The following is a 14,658-nucleotide window of genomic DNA, read 5'->3' as shown; positions in this document are numbered from 1 at the left end:
AAACAAATAAAGTAAAATGAGTTGATACATATTCTTTTAGTGAAATGTGAATTAGTAGGAATTGCTTTTGCTTTTTTTTTTCTTATAGAATAATTTTAAAACTTACTGGAAGCTTCAGGATTGTAAACGTAAGCCCATCACTGGAGTGATGCCGTAAATGCATTTATATATAGATCTTTTATTAAAAATATTCTGATAGTTCTTTAAAACTTTTCTTAAATTCCTTTTTTAACCCAATGAAATCCCTTTTACTTAAATTAGACTTTAGGTTTGTTTGAAACCTAAGGTCTTTTAATAAACACAATGTCTTCATCATCATTGAGAGAAATTGCTATAATCTTTAGTTCAGCAATTGAGTCTTATTCTGCTTTGATAAGCTATCCAGTTCCAGAAAATATTTACTTCATTAATAGAAGCTAATGAAAAGAGTAAATGTCCATTAAATAAGTGCTCCCCATCTAAAAGGATCACTACCCGGTACACATGAAATTAATGTAATATTATAAATCAACTGTATTTTAATTAAAAGTGTTTAAAGTAAAAGAGATATAGGTCACCAGTTTGGGCCATGTTTTTAAATTCTAGAATTTGTAAAACTTACTTCAAATAAGAAATTCCAAAAATGGAATTGTGTTTTAAAATTCTTTATATCGCCTCTCAAAAATCTGTCATACGCAGTTTCAGAAACATAGAATATATCTTTTAGAAGAAAGTGTTCCCTGAAGGCTGAACTGCTCTGCTTCTATAATAAAATAGGACAATAGATACAATAATTTTCTGAATCAAAACTTAGACACAGAACTTAATGAAGTTCCTCTGCTCAATTTGATGTGTGATTCTACTTTTATGACATGTTTGATGAAAATTTAACACAAGTCAAGTTATGCTTCAGTTACCTCACTTAGATTATGGGGATAAGAATAAATATTGATGATATATCAATATAGAAGAGGTTTTGTGAAGACCCACTTGGCGTATAGCTATAAAGTGTCAGGCACATCAAAAGTACAAAATCACTGTTAGCTGATTTTATAGATGTTTGCTATACTGTGGCAATTGAACAGTGCCAAACTAACATCTCCTTCTAGACAATCAGGGCTGTGAGATCCTATGAAGAAAAAATGGTGCCTGACTCATGGTTTGCAGGTGCCTCAAGGCTGAAATGAGAGGTTCATATAGATTTTGCTTCTGTTTTTCTCACTTCCGGGTTTTCCTGATAGCTCAGTTGGTAAAGAATCTGCCTGCAGTACTGGAGACCTGGGTTCGATTCCTGTGTTAGGGAGATTCCCCTGGAGAAGGAAACAGCTACTCACTCCAGTGTTCTGGCCTAGAGAATTCCCTGGACTGTATAGTCTATGGGGTCGCAAAGAGTCAGACACGACTGAGCTACTTTCACTTCTAACAAAATTAATTAATCAGGTAAAAGCGGAAGTACAGTTAGTGTGCAGTCTCAGAGTTTCCTTTCCTAAGGGAACCCAAGGTGCTTAAAGATTGGAAGCTAAGGAGACGGGAGGAAAGATCAAGATGCTTAAGACATCCGCTTGAGAAAAGTTTGTTTTCTTTTGAAATTGGCCTACCCGTTAAGATAGCTTGCCCTGAGACGGGAAGGTAAATCAAAATCTCAGGTTTCTTTAAATCATTCCTAATAATCCTTCTAAAATACATGACTTTCCTTGCCAGCCTCAATGGTCTGATGTAGGCATTTCCTGGATTTAAGATGCTAACCTTCAGAATCTCTAGTACATCATTGTCTGACTTCTACTCATTAATCTCAATGAACCACAAAGTTCTGGGATGACAGTGACATGATGCACTGCAAGAGGAAACTGACCAAAATGCAGACTCTGGCTCAACCATGCATTTTCATCCCTTTTCACAGGACTGTGAACACTGCCTGATCCCTACCTTTTCCATGATCAGCCCCCTCATCCAGCCAACACACTTTTCTTCTGTCTCCACTACTCATAATTGGTGGGATTATCAATTCTACCTATATTTTAGGCAATCTTTCTCATATATATATATATATATACATATATATATATATATATATATATATATACTCCTTCCTTCCCCTTCTTCATGGTCGTGCCAAATTTCCCTGGAAATGTCTCTTTCTCCCCTCTTGCTATTGTCCTTTTTGTAAGCAAAAAATAAATCTCAACTGCGGTGAAAAGTATAAGACTGATATTAATAACACTCTTGCATGAAGTAAAAAGGAGGTCTAAAACTGTGAGTGACCTTATTCAAATTACAGAGTCCATTGACTCCATTTTCCTCTAAATAAGCTTTGCTTTTCTTTTTACAAGTAGTAGCCCTCAAAATCAATAGGAAATTTCTGAGTCCATTTTATTGACTTGCCGCTTTATTTTCATTGCCTGCATTTCAACAATATTGTTCTCTGTCATTTTGTATATGTGTACCCGTAATTTTGTATACGTGTACCATATATTAGTTTTTCTACAAAATTACAAGAATAAATGGGAAAATGGCTATTATTTACAACATATTCCTGCTGCTCCTGCTGCTGCTGCTGCTAAGTTGCTTCAGTCATGTCCGACTCTGTGCGACCCTGTAGACGGCAGCCCACCAGGCTTCCCTGTCCCTGGGATTCTCTAGGCAAGAATACTGGAATGTGTTGCCATTTTCTTCTCCAACCTATTCCTAATAGGTTCCAAATTTCACATAAGAAATTGTCAAAAAAAAAAAAAAAACTATCAGAACACAGACTAGTTAGGTAGAAAAAGTATTTAAAATAATAAAACAAACGATGTGCTATAGAAGCTCTTGTGGGGACTCACACTCCAAACACTTAACCACTTACTGACTAGGTTGTATTGGACATGGTTTTTAATTTCTGAGCCATGTTTCTGTCTCTCTGCAAGGGCAAAATAATATCTCCTCTCCAGGGTTACTGTCAGGTGAATGGGAATATTCACTTACAGGACCTGTTGTATGAAACACTCTAACACATTATCTGATATCGTTATTTCTATTCCTAATATCAGTAGGTATACCATAATGAATAGAAGCATTGAAGTCTGGATGCCTAGGTTCAAAACTGGGCCATTAATACTTAACTTTTCTCAGACTCAATTATCTATCTATAAAATAGGGTCAATATTATTGCCCATCTCAAAGGGTTGTTTGCAAGGATTAAATGAGATAGTCCATATAAATAACAGCTCAGTACCAAACAGGAAGTGTTCAATACATTTTACCTTTTATGAGTTATACTAGACTGTGAATTCCTCTGGTATAGCAATTAGGTTCTGAGTCCTCAGCCTTTAAAAATAGAAGACTGCTGGGCTTTGGAAATACACACATTAAACCCCTAAATACTTTGTTCTTATTTTAAAATGCAAAACTGCTTTAAAAAAGAATATTATGTGTGTGTGTTGGGGGATGGAGTTTAAAACTGATTCTTGTGTCATTTATGACTCAACAGGCAGAGTCTACCACAACATGACCTACTGAAAACTGGAAGAGGTAATAATCTGGCAGAAAATCAAGTAAATAATGGGGTGTAGGGTTGGGGTTGGGGTTTTCCTTGGGCTTTCAGGTATCCCAAAGCAGTAGGCACAGACCAGAATCTGCCGTTTCACAGCTGTGTGAATTCCAAGCTGCGTCAAGCCCGGAGCTCTATGCTGGAACAGTCTGGTCAGAGTGGCTGAGTCACATCCACAAGTTCCCTCTGAGGCTGGGATTCCTGGCACAGGGCAAACTGCCAAAGGAATATAGAACCAGTGCACAGGCACAGACTATAATGGGGGTTTCAGAAAGGCCAGGGCCACTCACTTAATTGAACCCTCCTGGAATAAGGCAGCTAGACTTAACTGAAAAAAAATGAGACCAACCATTGAACAGGATTAACTTTTTTTTTTTAAATGGAAATTGTTCTTTAAAATTACCTCATGGGGGGGAAAAGCTGCTATATATGAGCCATTGTTTATAAGTTTACAGATACCTGGAAAGAGAAGAATAGAACAGCAACTGAGTTAGTTTAATTGAAGAATTCCCTCTGAAGCAACATACATAATACTTGGATCAATAAATTATCCCAAATGACTTCCACAGCCATACCACCTACAAGGACAGTGACACTATAAAAGAGACTAAATCTAAGAGTCTACTTGTGTCCTTATAACAATTATAAATGGAGCTTTGCAAGGTGCTAACAGATGGCACTTTGCCCTATCATGAAATGTGGGCATTTTAATACCAACTTATTTGGAGGCAGATGAACCTGGAACAACTGGTTTTTCCTCAAGAAAAAATGTCTCAAAAGGAGATTGCATATCAAGAAATGTTTAATTCTTTAATGCTGATCCAAAGAGAATAAATATTAATATGTGACTCTTTAAAATTTCTTCTGACACAATGAGACTGTAGTGAAATGGACTCTCTCATATCGTTTGGGGAAGACTAGATATTGATAAAACTTTTCTGAAGAGAAATTTTTATTGCAATATCATTTACATTAGTAAAGAATTAGAAATAATTATACATCAAAATTGGGGAATTGCTTCATTATTAAGGTTCAAACAATTATATTAGGGCTTGATAAATGACTGCAGTTTGATGAATGCTTATAACAGAGTATTTATAGCTATTTACAATAATGTTTTCAGGCATACTAAGGGCTTGAGAAAATATGCATAACGGTAATTTTGAAAAGGACAGAAAATTGTAAACATTGGATGATTCTACTTATGAGATATATATGCATGTACATAAATTTAGCACTATTTTGTAACAGTGCCAATTTTTAAATTTCATTTTTATACCTTTCTGTGTTTATTGCATGTTTGACAAAGTGCATGAATCATTTAAATGTCAATTTTATCTTTAAAGACTACATAAGCACATAGCGCTATCATTTAGACACATTTGTAGTTTACATTCTGGATTTCTCTATATTTCTTATTTAGAAAACATCTGAGTAACTGTAAAATTTTTAATAAAGATTTAGTGCTTAAATTAATTATTTTGACTGCTCGATAATAAATTAATTATTAATCAGAAGAGAACCAAAGTCTGAACATTCCTCTTTGGATGACTTGAAACATAGTTCATTTTTACTAATGTGGCATTCTATTTGAATGCAAATTAGTAGATATTAGTACAAGTTTCCATTGGCTATCAACTCTTTATTTTAAAAAGTTTTTAGAATGTGACTAATACTCTATTTCTTAAGCCATCTTTTTCACCCTAACAAATGGCCAGCTCATCTGATACCTGCTATTTTCTGCTTTGCCCTGTGTAAACTTTGCAATTTTACTTAATTTTCCCTGGTGATACTTTCTCAATTTTCTGTTGCATCAGACATGTTGTAGCACAGTGCTAAACATTCAAACAACACAGATGTTTAGAAAGCTAAAGTTAGGTATAATCTCACCTTTCAGAGATAATCTCTAAAATATTTGATATATCGTCTAGATTTTTTTCATCTATGTTTAGGAAATGGAATTATATTAGACTTATAGTTTTGTAATAATTTTTTCAACTTAATTGCTTTCAGATATCTTTCAAAGTCAACAAATAGAGAACTAATACTAATTCTCAGTCTCCATTAGTAAAGGGTCTATGTCTTATACTTTTTATAATATGTAGAGTATAATAGATGATGAATATATTTGAGTTGAGTGAATCAAATCACATCATTTTTAATGGATACATTATGTGGATATAACCTAGTGGACAAAGTACCTCCAGTATTACTCTACTGGAGTAGAGTACTCTATTCTATTTTCTGTTTACAAAGCCACAGTGGACAAATATCTACATATATCATTATTCAAGAGTCAGATTTTTTTCTTTGGAATACATTTCAAGAAATAAGTCTATGTTCCAGTTTTTGAACACTTCACATTTCAATACATGTTGCCATATGCCCTTAAAAAAGCTTTGTTTTATTGTTTTCTTTCATTAAAGGCTGAAAAGAAGAGGGCTGAGAATTTGTTCACTGCATTATATCCTCATATCTAATGCAAGAAGGCAAAGCTTCATTAGTCCAAAAATACTTCTGAGTGTAATTAGTAGAAGTAAATACCATATTGCATTTTGAATTAGTGTTCTTACCCACTTTTGATATTCCATTTTCATATTTGGTGTGCTGCAGCATGTGATACACTATTCTGCTTCGAGTAGCATTGCTGAAGAAGGTGTCCTTATTGTTAATTATGAAGCTGGGAAGATTAAGGGGATTGGTTTTAATATTCAAAGCAGACCACAGAATCCAGCAACAGTTATAAGGTCCTGGGTAGTCATCCATGCATTTTCCCCTTAAAATGAATGCATGTAAAGTATAGTAAATCAGAAGAGAAACCCTCTTCTTAAAGGAAAATCATTTGGCTACAGTTATAAATAATACAGGGCATTATCAAATATTCATTTTAATATCTTTCAGTTTATAAGGAAGCCTAGATATCCTCATATTTCTTGTTGAGCATGAAACAAGAAGAGATTGTCTTTTGCCTCCCATATATTTTGTACTACCTTAAGCAATGTGGTTCCAAATAGAACACATTAACAATTGATGTCATTCCCCCATACTGCACTTTCCAAGCGAGGAGCTAGCTTATTTTGTTTTCAGTACTTTAGCGATAAGCAATTTTCTCCCTTTCCCTTCATGTCCTACTCTCCCAATGTAGAAAGAGTTACATGAAATAAATGTGAGAGCCAATTATGTAAAGAGTAAAAGGGTGATTTCAAGAGATGCTGGGAGAAAAGATATGGGAACTCACTGGTGAATCCGTGCACGGCTGAAGGGGCCAGTATAGCAGTCTGACTCCTCCAGGTCTGGGAAAGCTGACTTGTCGAGAACCATTGGGTTTTGGGACATCCATTTTTTGATTCTCCTAAAATATTTTTGCACCCTGGAACAAGGTCATATTTTTTAAATGAATTAGGTTGTATTCCAGAGTCATGAATGTCTACCTTTCACTACCATTCTGAAAAAGAATTTCCCAAAGACATACATGCATCCACACTCATACCCACATACATGTATTATTTCTGTGCTCACACAAAGGAAATATATTCCAAAAAAAACAAATCTTGCATTTATTTAAATTCTTTCAGGGCAACTAGGTCATCCTTATAAGAAAAGTCTTGTGGAAAAATATTAGAAACTTATCATGTATTATGATGGGGTAGGAAAAAGCATAAAGAATAAAACCAGTGAGATTATTTATTAAAGTTTTTTGTATACGTGTGTGTGTGTGTGTGTGTGTGTGTGTGTGTGGCTACAGATCACTTTACAGCAATGTGGCTCCACAAACATGGAAACTGAAAAGAAAGAAATGGCTCCAACATACTCAACACACTCAGTTTTAGGAGCCACAGGTCCTATGGGACCAGCAAGGGTTTTGGAATCAAGAAAAATTGCATTCAAAGGCAGCTCTGCATTATGGGCACTGTAGGGACAAGTTATTTAACTTCTTGCCTTGGTTTCCTCACTCATAAAAGTAATCATACTGACATTGCTAGACAGTTGTGAGTTGGTGTTTTACTTTAAACTTGATTATTAACAACAAGTAAAGTTGAGTCAGGAGAAGGCAATGGCACCCCACTCCAGTACTCTTGCCTAGAACATCCCATTATAAGGGTCGGACACGACTGAACGACTTCACTTTCACTTTTCACTTTCATGCATTGGAGAAGGAAATGGCAACCCACTCCAGTGTTCTTGCCTGGAGAACCCCAGGGATGGGGGAGCCTGGTGGGCTGCCGTCTATGGGGTCACACAGAGTTGGACACGACTGAAGTGACTTAGCAGCAAAGTTGAGTCAAGGAGCCTTTGTGGTACTTTCAGGACTTTAATGAACAGTTAAATCATCTGAATATCTTGTTAAAATGCAGATGCTAATTCAACAGGCTTGAGTTCTGAGACCCTGCATTTCTAACTAGCTTCTGTGGTGCTCATCCTGCTATCCATGAACTCAGCTATGTTATACTTATAAAAATGTGCTATATTTACACACTATGAGGTCTATCTTTGGCTAATTTTGGCTTCTTCTGTAATAGTAAGTCAAAGTGGCAGGAAAGAATATTTTCCTAGAGAAGTACAATGTCTTATAATATTTGTTTGGCCAACTCTGTTTAAACTTTAAAAAATTTAGTACAGCAATCTGCAGGCAATGATTGTATCTTAGAAATTATTTCACTAAAGTCTATTATTATAAAAATACCATACGTAATTTGAAACAAACGTCAAGTCTTAATGTTAAACTTTAGCATGTAAAGAGTTTGGACCTTTTCTTTGCCAAATGAGGTTATCATTTAGATGCCAAATCTTTTTTGGTTTTGCAGGGACAAGAGTGTTTCTTTCTAGCCTAAAATAACACATTAAAATTATCTGAAGAGTCTTTTTGGTTTCTTCTTACTACAAAGAAAGTCTCTGAAATCGCAAAATATCACCACATTCTAGCCAGTTGTGCACAGGCATGTAAAAACACTGAGGAAGCAATTATAAAGCAATTATTCTAACTTTTCAAATTCAGCCTAGTGAAGAAAACAGTGGTATAGAAGCTAGAGGATGAAATTGCCAGTGTGGAAACTGAGCCAAACATTTCCAGTCTTTGAGCTTTAGGTCCCTCGTCTATAAAAACAGGAAGAAATTCCATCTGTCCTACTTCATTAGGTGGCTAGGAGGATCAAATAAAAGAGGCATCTGATGACAATTAGAAAACACTGATAAGCTACAGGACTCAAGGGCCTATTATCTCTGACAAACTTAGACAAATGAAATAAAGTGACTTTTAGATCATCATTGACCTTTTAAAGAAAAATAAATCTTATTATCAGTTTAGGCTTTTCACACACTTACTGTGAAGGAAAAAATGATGCTTGATAATGAAATGCAGTCAGTTCAGTTCAGATCAGTCACTCAGTTGTGTCTGACTCTTTGCAACCCCATGAATCACATATGCCAGGCCTCCCTGTCCATCACCAACTCCCAGAGTCTACCCAAACCCATGTCCATTGAGTCAGTGATGCTATCCAACCATCTCATCCTCTGTCGTCCCCATCTCCTCCTGTCCTCAATCTTTCCCAGCATTGGGTCTTTTCCAATGAGACAGCTCTTCACATCAAGTGGCCAAAGTGTTGTAGTTTCAGTTTCAACATCAGTCCTTCCAATGAACACCCAGAACTGATCTCCTTTAGGATGGGCTGGTTGGATCTCAATGAAGGCCAAGGGACTCTCAAGAGTCTTCTCCAACATCACAGTTCAAAGGCATCAATTTTTCAGTGTTTAGCTTTCTTTATAGTTCAACTCTCACATCCAAACATGACTACTGGAAAAACCATAGCCTTGACTAGACGGAGTTTTGTTGGCAAAGTAATGTCTCTGCTTTTGAATATGCTATCTAGGTTGGTCATAACTCTCCTTCGAAGGAGTAAGTGTCTTTTAATTCCATGGCTGCAATCACCATCTCCAGTAATTTTGGAGCCCCAAAAAATAAAGTCATCCACTGTTTCCACTGTTTCCCCATCTATTTCCCATGAAGTGATGGGACTGGATGGCATGATCTCAGTTTTCTGAATGTTGAGCTTTAAGCCAACTTTTTCACTCTTCTCTTTCACTTTCATCAAGAGGCTCTTTAGTTCTTCTTCACTTTCTGCCATAAGGGTGGTGTCATCTGTATATCTGAGGTGATTGATATTTCTCCTGGCAGTCTTGATTCCAGCTTGTGTTCCTCCAGCCCAGAGTTTCTCATGATGTACTCTGCATATAAGTTAAATAAGCAGGGTGACAATATACAACCTTGATGTACTCTTTTTCCTATTTGGAACCAATCTGTTGTTCCATGTCCAGTTCTGACTGTTGCTTCCTGACCTGCATACAGGTTTCTCAAGAAGCAGGTCAGGTGGTCTGCTATTCCCATCTCTTTCAGAATTTTCCTCAGTTTATTGTGATTCACACAGTCAAAGGCTTTGGCACAGTTAATAAAGCAGAAATAGATATTTCTCTGGAACTCTCTTGCTTTTTTGATGATCCAGCAGATGTTGGCAATTTGATCTCTGGTTCTTCTGCCTTTCCTAAATCCAGCTTGAACATCTACCTGGGAGTTCATGGTTCACGTATTGCTGAAGGCTGGCTGGGAGAATTTTGAGCGTCACTTTACTAGCATATGAGAAGAGTGCAATTGTGCGGTAGTTTGAGTATTCTTTGGCATTGCCTTTCTTTGGGATTGGAATGAAAACTGACCTTTTCCAGTCCTGTGGCCACTGCTGAGTTTTCCAAATTTGCTGACACATTGAGTGCAGCACTTTCACAGCATCATCTTTTAGGATTTGAAATAGCTCAACTGGAATTCCATCACCTCCACTAGCTTTGTTCATAGTGATACTTCCAAGGGCCACTTGACTTCACATTCCAGGATGTTTGGCTCTAGGTAAGCCATCACACCATCGTGATCATCTGGGTTGTGAAGATCTCTTTTGTACAAGTCTTCTGTGTATTCTTGCCACCTCTTCTTAATATCTTCTGCTTCTGTTAGGTCCATACCACTTCTGTCCTTTATTGAGCCCATCTTTGCATGAAATGTTCCCTTGGCATCTCTAATTTTCTTGAAGAGATCTCTGGTCTTTCCTATTCTATTGTTTTCCTCTATTTATTTGCACTGATCTCCAAGGAAGGCTTTCTTATCTTTCCTTGCTAGTCTTTGGAATTCTGCATTCAAATAAGTATATCTTTCCTTTTCTCCTTTGCTTTTCACCTCTCTTCTTTTCACAGCTCTTTGTAAGGCCTCCTCAGACTGCCACTTTGCATTTTTTTTCTTGGGGATGGTCTTGATTCTTGTCTCCTGTACAATGTCATGAAACTTCGTCCATAGTTCTTCAGGCACTCTATCAGATCTAGTCCCTTAAATCTATTTCTCACTTCCACTGTATAACCATATTTGATTTTATTTACTTCATACCTGAATAGTCTAGTGGTTTTCCCCACTTTCTTCAATTTAAGTCTGAATTTGGCAATAAGGAGTTCATGATCTGAGCCACAGTCAGCTCTGGGTCTTGTTTTTGCTGACTGTATAGAGCTTGTCCATATTTGGCTGCAAAAATATAACAAATCCAATTTCGGTGTTGACCATCTGGTGATGTCCATGTGTCCAGACATGTCCAATGCAGTCACGGTTGGATATGAATCACATGATGCGAAGACCTAGCTTATTACTTAATTTCTTTGATTCTCATTGTTTTCTCATCTCTTAAATGAAGGGATATCCTGATAACTAAATAGGTAAAGCCTGACCCTACAGTGCAAAGTGAAGACTCAATAAAATTTATGACATTAATAAGGAAAAGGAATATCATTGCTACTTCTACAACCAACACAACCACCCCCAGGCCATCAGTGCAATCTACTGTATTATCGACACTCTACCAAACCAGATAATCATGATGGTGTGATCACTCACCTAGAGCCAGTCATTCTGGGATGCAAAGTCAAGTGGGCTTTCGGAAGTATCACTATGAACAAAGCTAGGAAAGGTGATGTGATTCCAGTTGAGCTATTTCAAATCTTAAAAGATGATGCTGTGAAACTGTTGCACTCAATATGTCAGCAAATTTGGAAAACTCAGCAGTGGCCACAGGACTGGAAAAGGTCAGTTTTCATTCCAATCCCAAAGAAAGGCAATGACAAGGAATGCTCGAACTACTGCACAATTGCACTCATGTCACACACCCACTAGCAAATAATGCTCAAAATCATCCAAGCCAGGCTTCAACAGTACACGAACCATGAAATTCCAGATGTTCAAACTGGATTTAGAAAAAGCAGAGGAACCAGAGGTCAAATTGCCAGCATCTGTTGGATTATGGAAAAAGCAAGAGAGTTCCAGAAAAACTTCTGCTTTATTGACTATACCAAAGCCTTTGGCTGTATGGATTACAACAAACTGTGGAAAATTCTTAAAGAGATGGGAATACCAGACCACCTGACCTGCCTCCTAAGGAATCTGTATGCAGGTCAACAAGCAACAGTTAGAACTGGACATGGAACAACATACTAGTTCCAAATCGGGAAAGGAGTACATCAAGGCTATATATTGTCACTTTGTCTATTTAACTTATATGTAGAGTACATCATGCAAAATGCCAGGCTCGATGAATCACAAGCTGGTATCAAGGCTGCCATGAGAAATATCAGTAACCTCACATATGCCAATAATACCACCTTTATGGCAGAAAGCAAAGAACTAAAGAGCCTCTTGATGAAAGAGGAGAGTGAAAAAATTGGCTTAAAACTCAACATTCAGAAACTAAGATGATGGCATCTCGTCATGGCAAATAGATGGGGAAACAGTGGAAACAGTGAGAGACTATTTTAGGGGGCTCCAAAATCACAGCAGATGGTAACTGCAGCAACCAAATTAAAAGATGCTTGCTCCTTGGAAGAAAAGTTATGACCAAACTAGACAGCATATTATAAAGCAGAGATATTACTTTGCCAACAAAGGTCCATTTAGTCAAAGCTTTGCTTTTTCCAGTAGTCATGTATGGAAATGAGAGTTGGACTATAAAGAAAGCTGAGTGCTGAAGAATTGATGCTTTTGAACTGTGGTGTTGGAAAAGACTCTTGAGAGTCCCTTGGACTGCAAGGAAATCCAACCAGTCCATCCTAAAGGAGATCAGTCCTGAGCGTTCATTGGAAGGACTGATGCTGAAGCTGAAACTCTAATACTTTGGCCCCCTGATGTGAAGAACTGACTCATTTAAAGACCCTGATGGGTGGGAAAGATTGAAGGTGGGAGGAGAAGGGGACGACGGAGGATGAGATGGTTGGATGGTATCAGCGACTCAGTGGAGATGAGTCTGAGTAAGCTCTGGCAGTTGGTGATGGACAGGGAAGCCTGGCATGCTGCAGTCCATACAGTCGCAAAGAGTCGCACACAACTGAGTGACTGATCTGAAACTGAACCAAACCTTTATCACAGTAACCATTTTGCAAACTCAAGATTTTATGGCAAAATGTGAAGATAACTTCTAACAGAGCTTTAAGTTTCTTTGCTAAAATCAGTGCAAAGCACAGAATTCAAGAGAACTTGAAAAGAAATCTCAATTCAAGGGTCAAAGAACTTGTCAGAGCACACCAGCTGTAAACGTTAGGGCATGAGATGCAGGGTTGGTGAAAAGGAGTGATAATGAAATCATTCCTTTTCCCTGATCTGCAAAACTGGTTATGCTTTGTTCTGCCTCCCTAAAGGGTTGTTTTGAAACTGCTTTGATAATTCAGTATTAAAGTGCTTTGTAAACTAATTATAGATAGCAGCAATGCTTGAACTGTATTTTTATACACATTTTCTAGCGATCTGCCTGGAGAAACAATGATCTTCAAAGCCTGGATAACTGCCTGTACCTGTTTATCCCCTAATGTTTATTGGCCAAATTACCCATGGACAAAACATTTCTCCCACATCAGAAAAGGGAAAGCACAGTGCCATCTAAGTGCAGACATCTGACTTTTGCTTCCCTCTTTCCAAATGTCTACAAATTGGGTTTTATAATTCTATAACAATGATGACCCCCCCCACACACACACACACACACTCAAACATTTAAGTTTACTTTTCCAAAGGTCAAGTTTTAAGAAAAATCAAAATCAATCATTTCCTTAACTGAAAGTGTAAATGCAAGCAAATACCAAGACAATCATTTTTTTTCAGTTTAATATTATGTATTTTATAAAATTTCACCTTTCCTATTTATTTGTTACCCTCTTCATATGCATCCACTAACTCAAGAACAAAGAAAACTGTTTGTAATATGTAAATTGTAAGTCAGTAAACTAGAGTACTACTTAAGATAAATTAACAGTCATTTGGAATAACTGATAATCTTATTTTAATTTCATAAAATGAAAGAAAAAATAATAAACATAAAAGAAAATAAAACATATTATGACACATAATATAGTGTTCATTTTTCTAGTTTACTTCTGTTTGACCAAAATAGAAAAGAAAAGCATTTTTCCACTATTAAAAATGTCAAAGAAACCAAATTTAGAATACACATTTATCAGGAATTCTAAACACAAGTACTCTAAAACTAAATTATGACAGCATTATACCTGTATAGCAGAAAATCCACCACTTACATAGTGGCAAAAATCCCACTAATTTTATACCGCACCCAGAAGTAAACCCAAATATGTTTTCTCAGCACAATCCAGTATTTAACAGGCATGTGTAGAGAAAAACCTGCAGTTGTATAATTATATAAAATCCCAATGAATTTGTCCTTGTTATGCAAAAATAACTTTGGAAATTTGCTATATAGACCAGGAACAAATGAACACAAGGGAAATGATCAACACTCACAGGAAGTCTGAATATGTCAACCTGACAAACAGAAACATCTGACTGGCTAAGGAACATCATTAATTTTATTAAAAGCCATTTAAGTGCTAGTTTCTGTTAATGTTCATTCAAATTTCAAGTTTTCCTCCCATGATTTACTTTTCTTGTCGCCTATTCCAACCACAATCAAATTTAGAGTTTAAAGGAGTATACTCTTCTACTCTTGAATTCAAAAATTTCCTATTTTAAAGTTCTAAATTATATTTAGATATTTCTTTGGTAAAAGAACTAGATTTATTAAATTCTTTCCTTTAATGGTCAGATATTTACACTGTATTTTTCTAGTTTT

General features: G+C 36.5%; 1 protein-coding gene across 1 annotated transcript in view; it reads right to left on the bottom strand.

Annotated features, from left to right (window-relative positions):
• The window catches only part of ANO3 (anoctamin 3), a 445,447-nt gene that overhangs the window by 95,886 nt on the left and 334,903 nt on the right, over positions 1–14,658 (bottom strand). The window contains 3 exon segments of the mRNA XM_052652757.1: positions 3,912–3,967; positions 6,082–6,188; positions 6,747–6,878. Of these exon segments, the coding sequence (XP_052508717.1) occupies positions 3,912–3,967; positions 6,082–6,188; positions 6,747–6,878 (295 nt within the window).

The sequence above is a fragment of the Budorcas taxicolor genome, chromosome 15, assembly GCF_023091745.1.
Source record: "Budorcas taxicolor isolate Tak-1 chromosome 15, Takin1.1, whole genome shotgun sequence".
Lineage (NCBI taxonomy): Eukaryota > Metazoa > Chordata > Mammalia > Artiodactyla > Bovidae > Budorcas > Budorcas taxicolor.
Note: the sequence above shows the minus strand (reverse complement) of the source record. Positions and strands in the feature narration are given on the sequence as shown.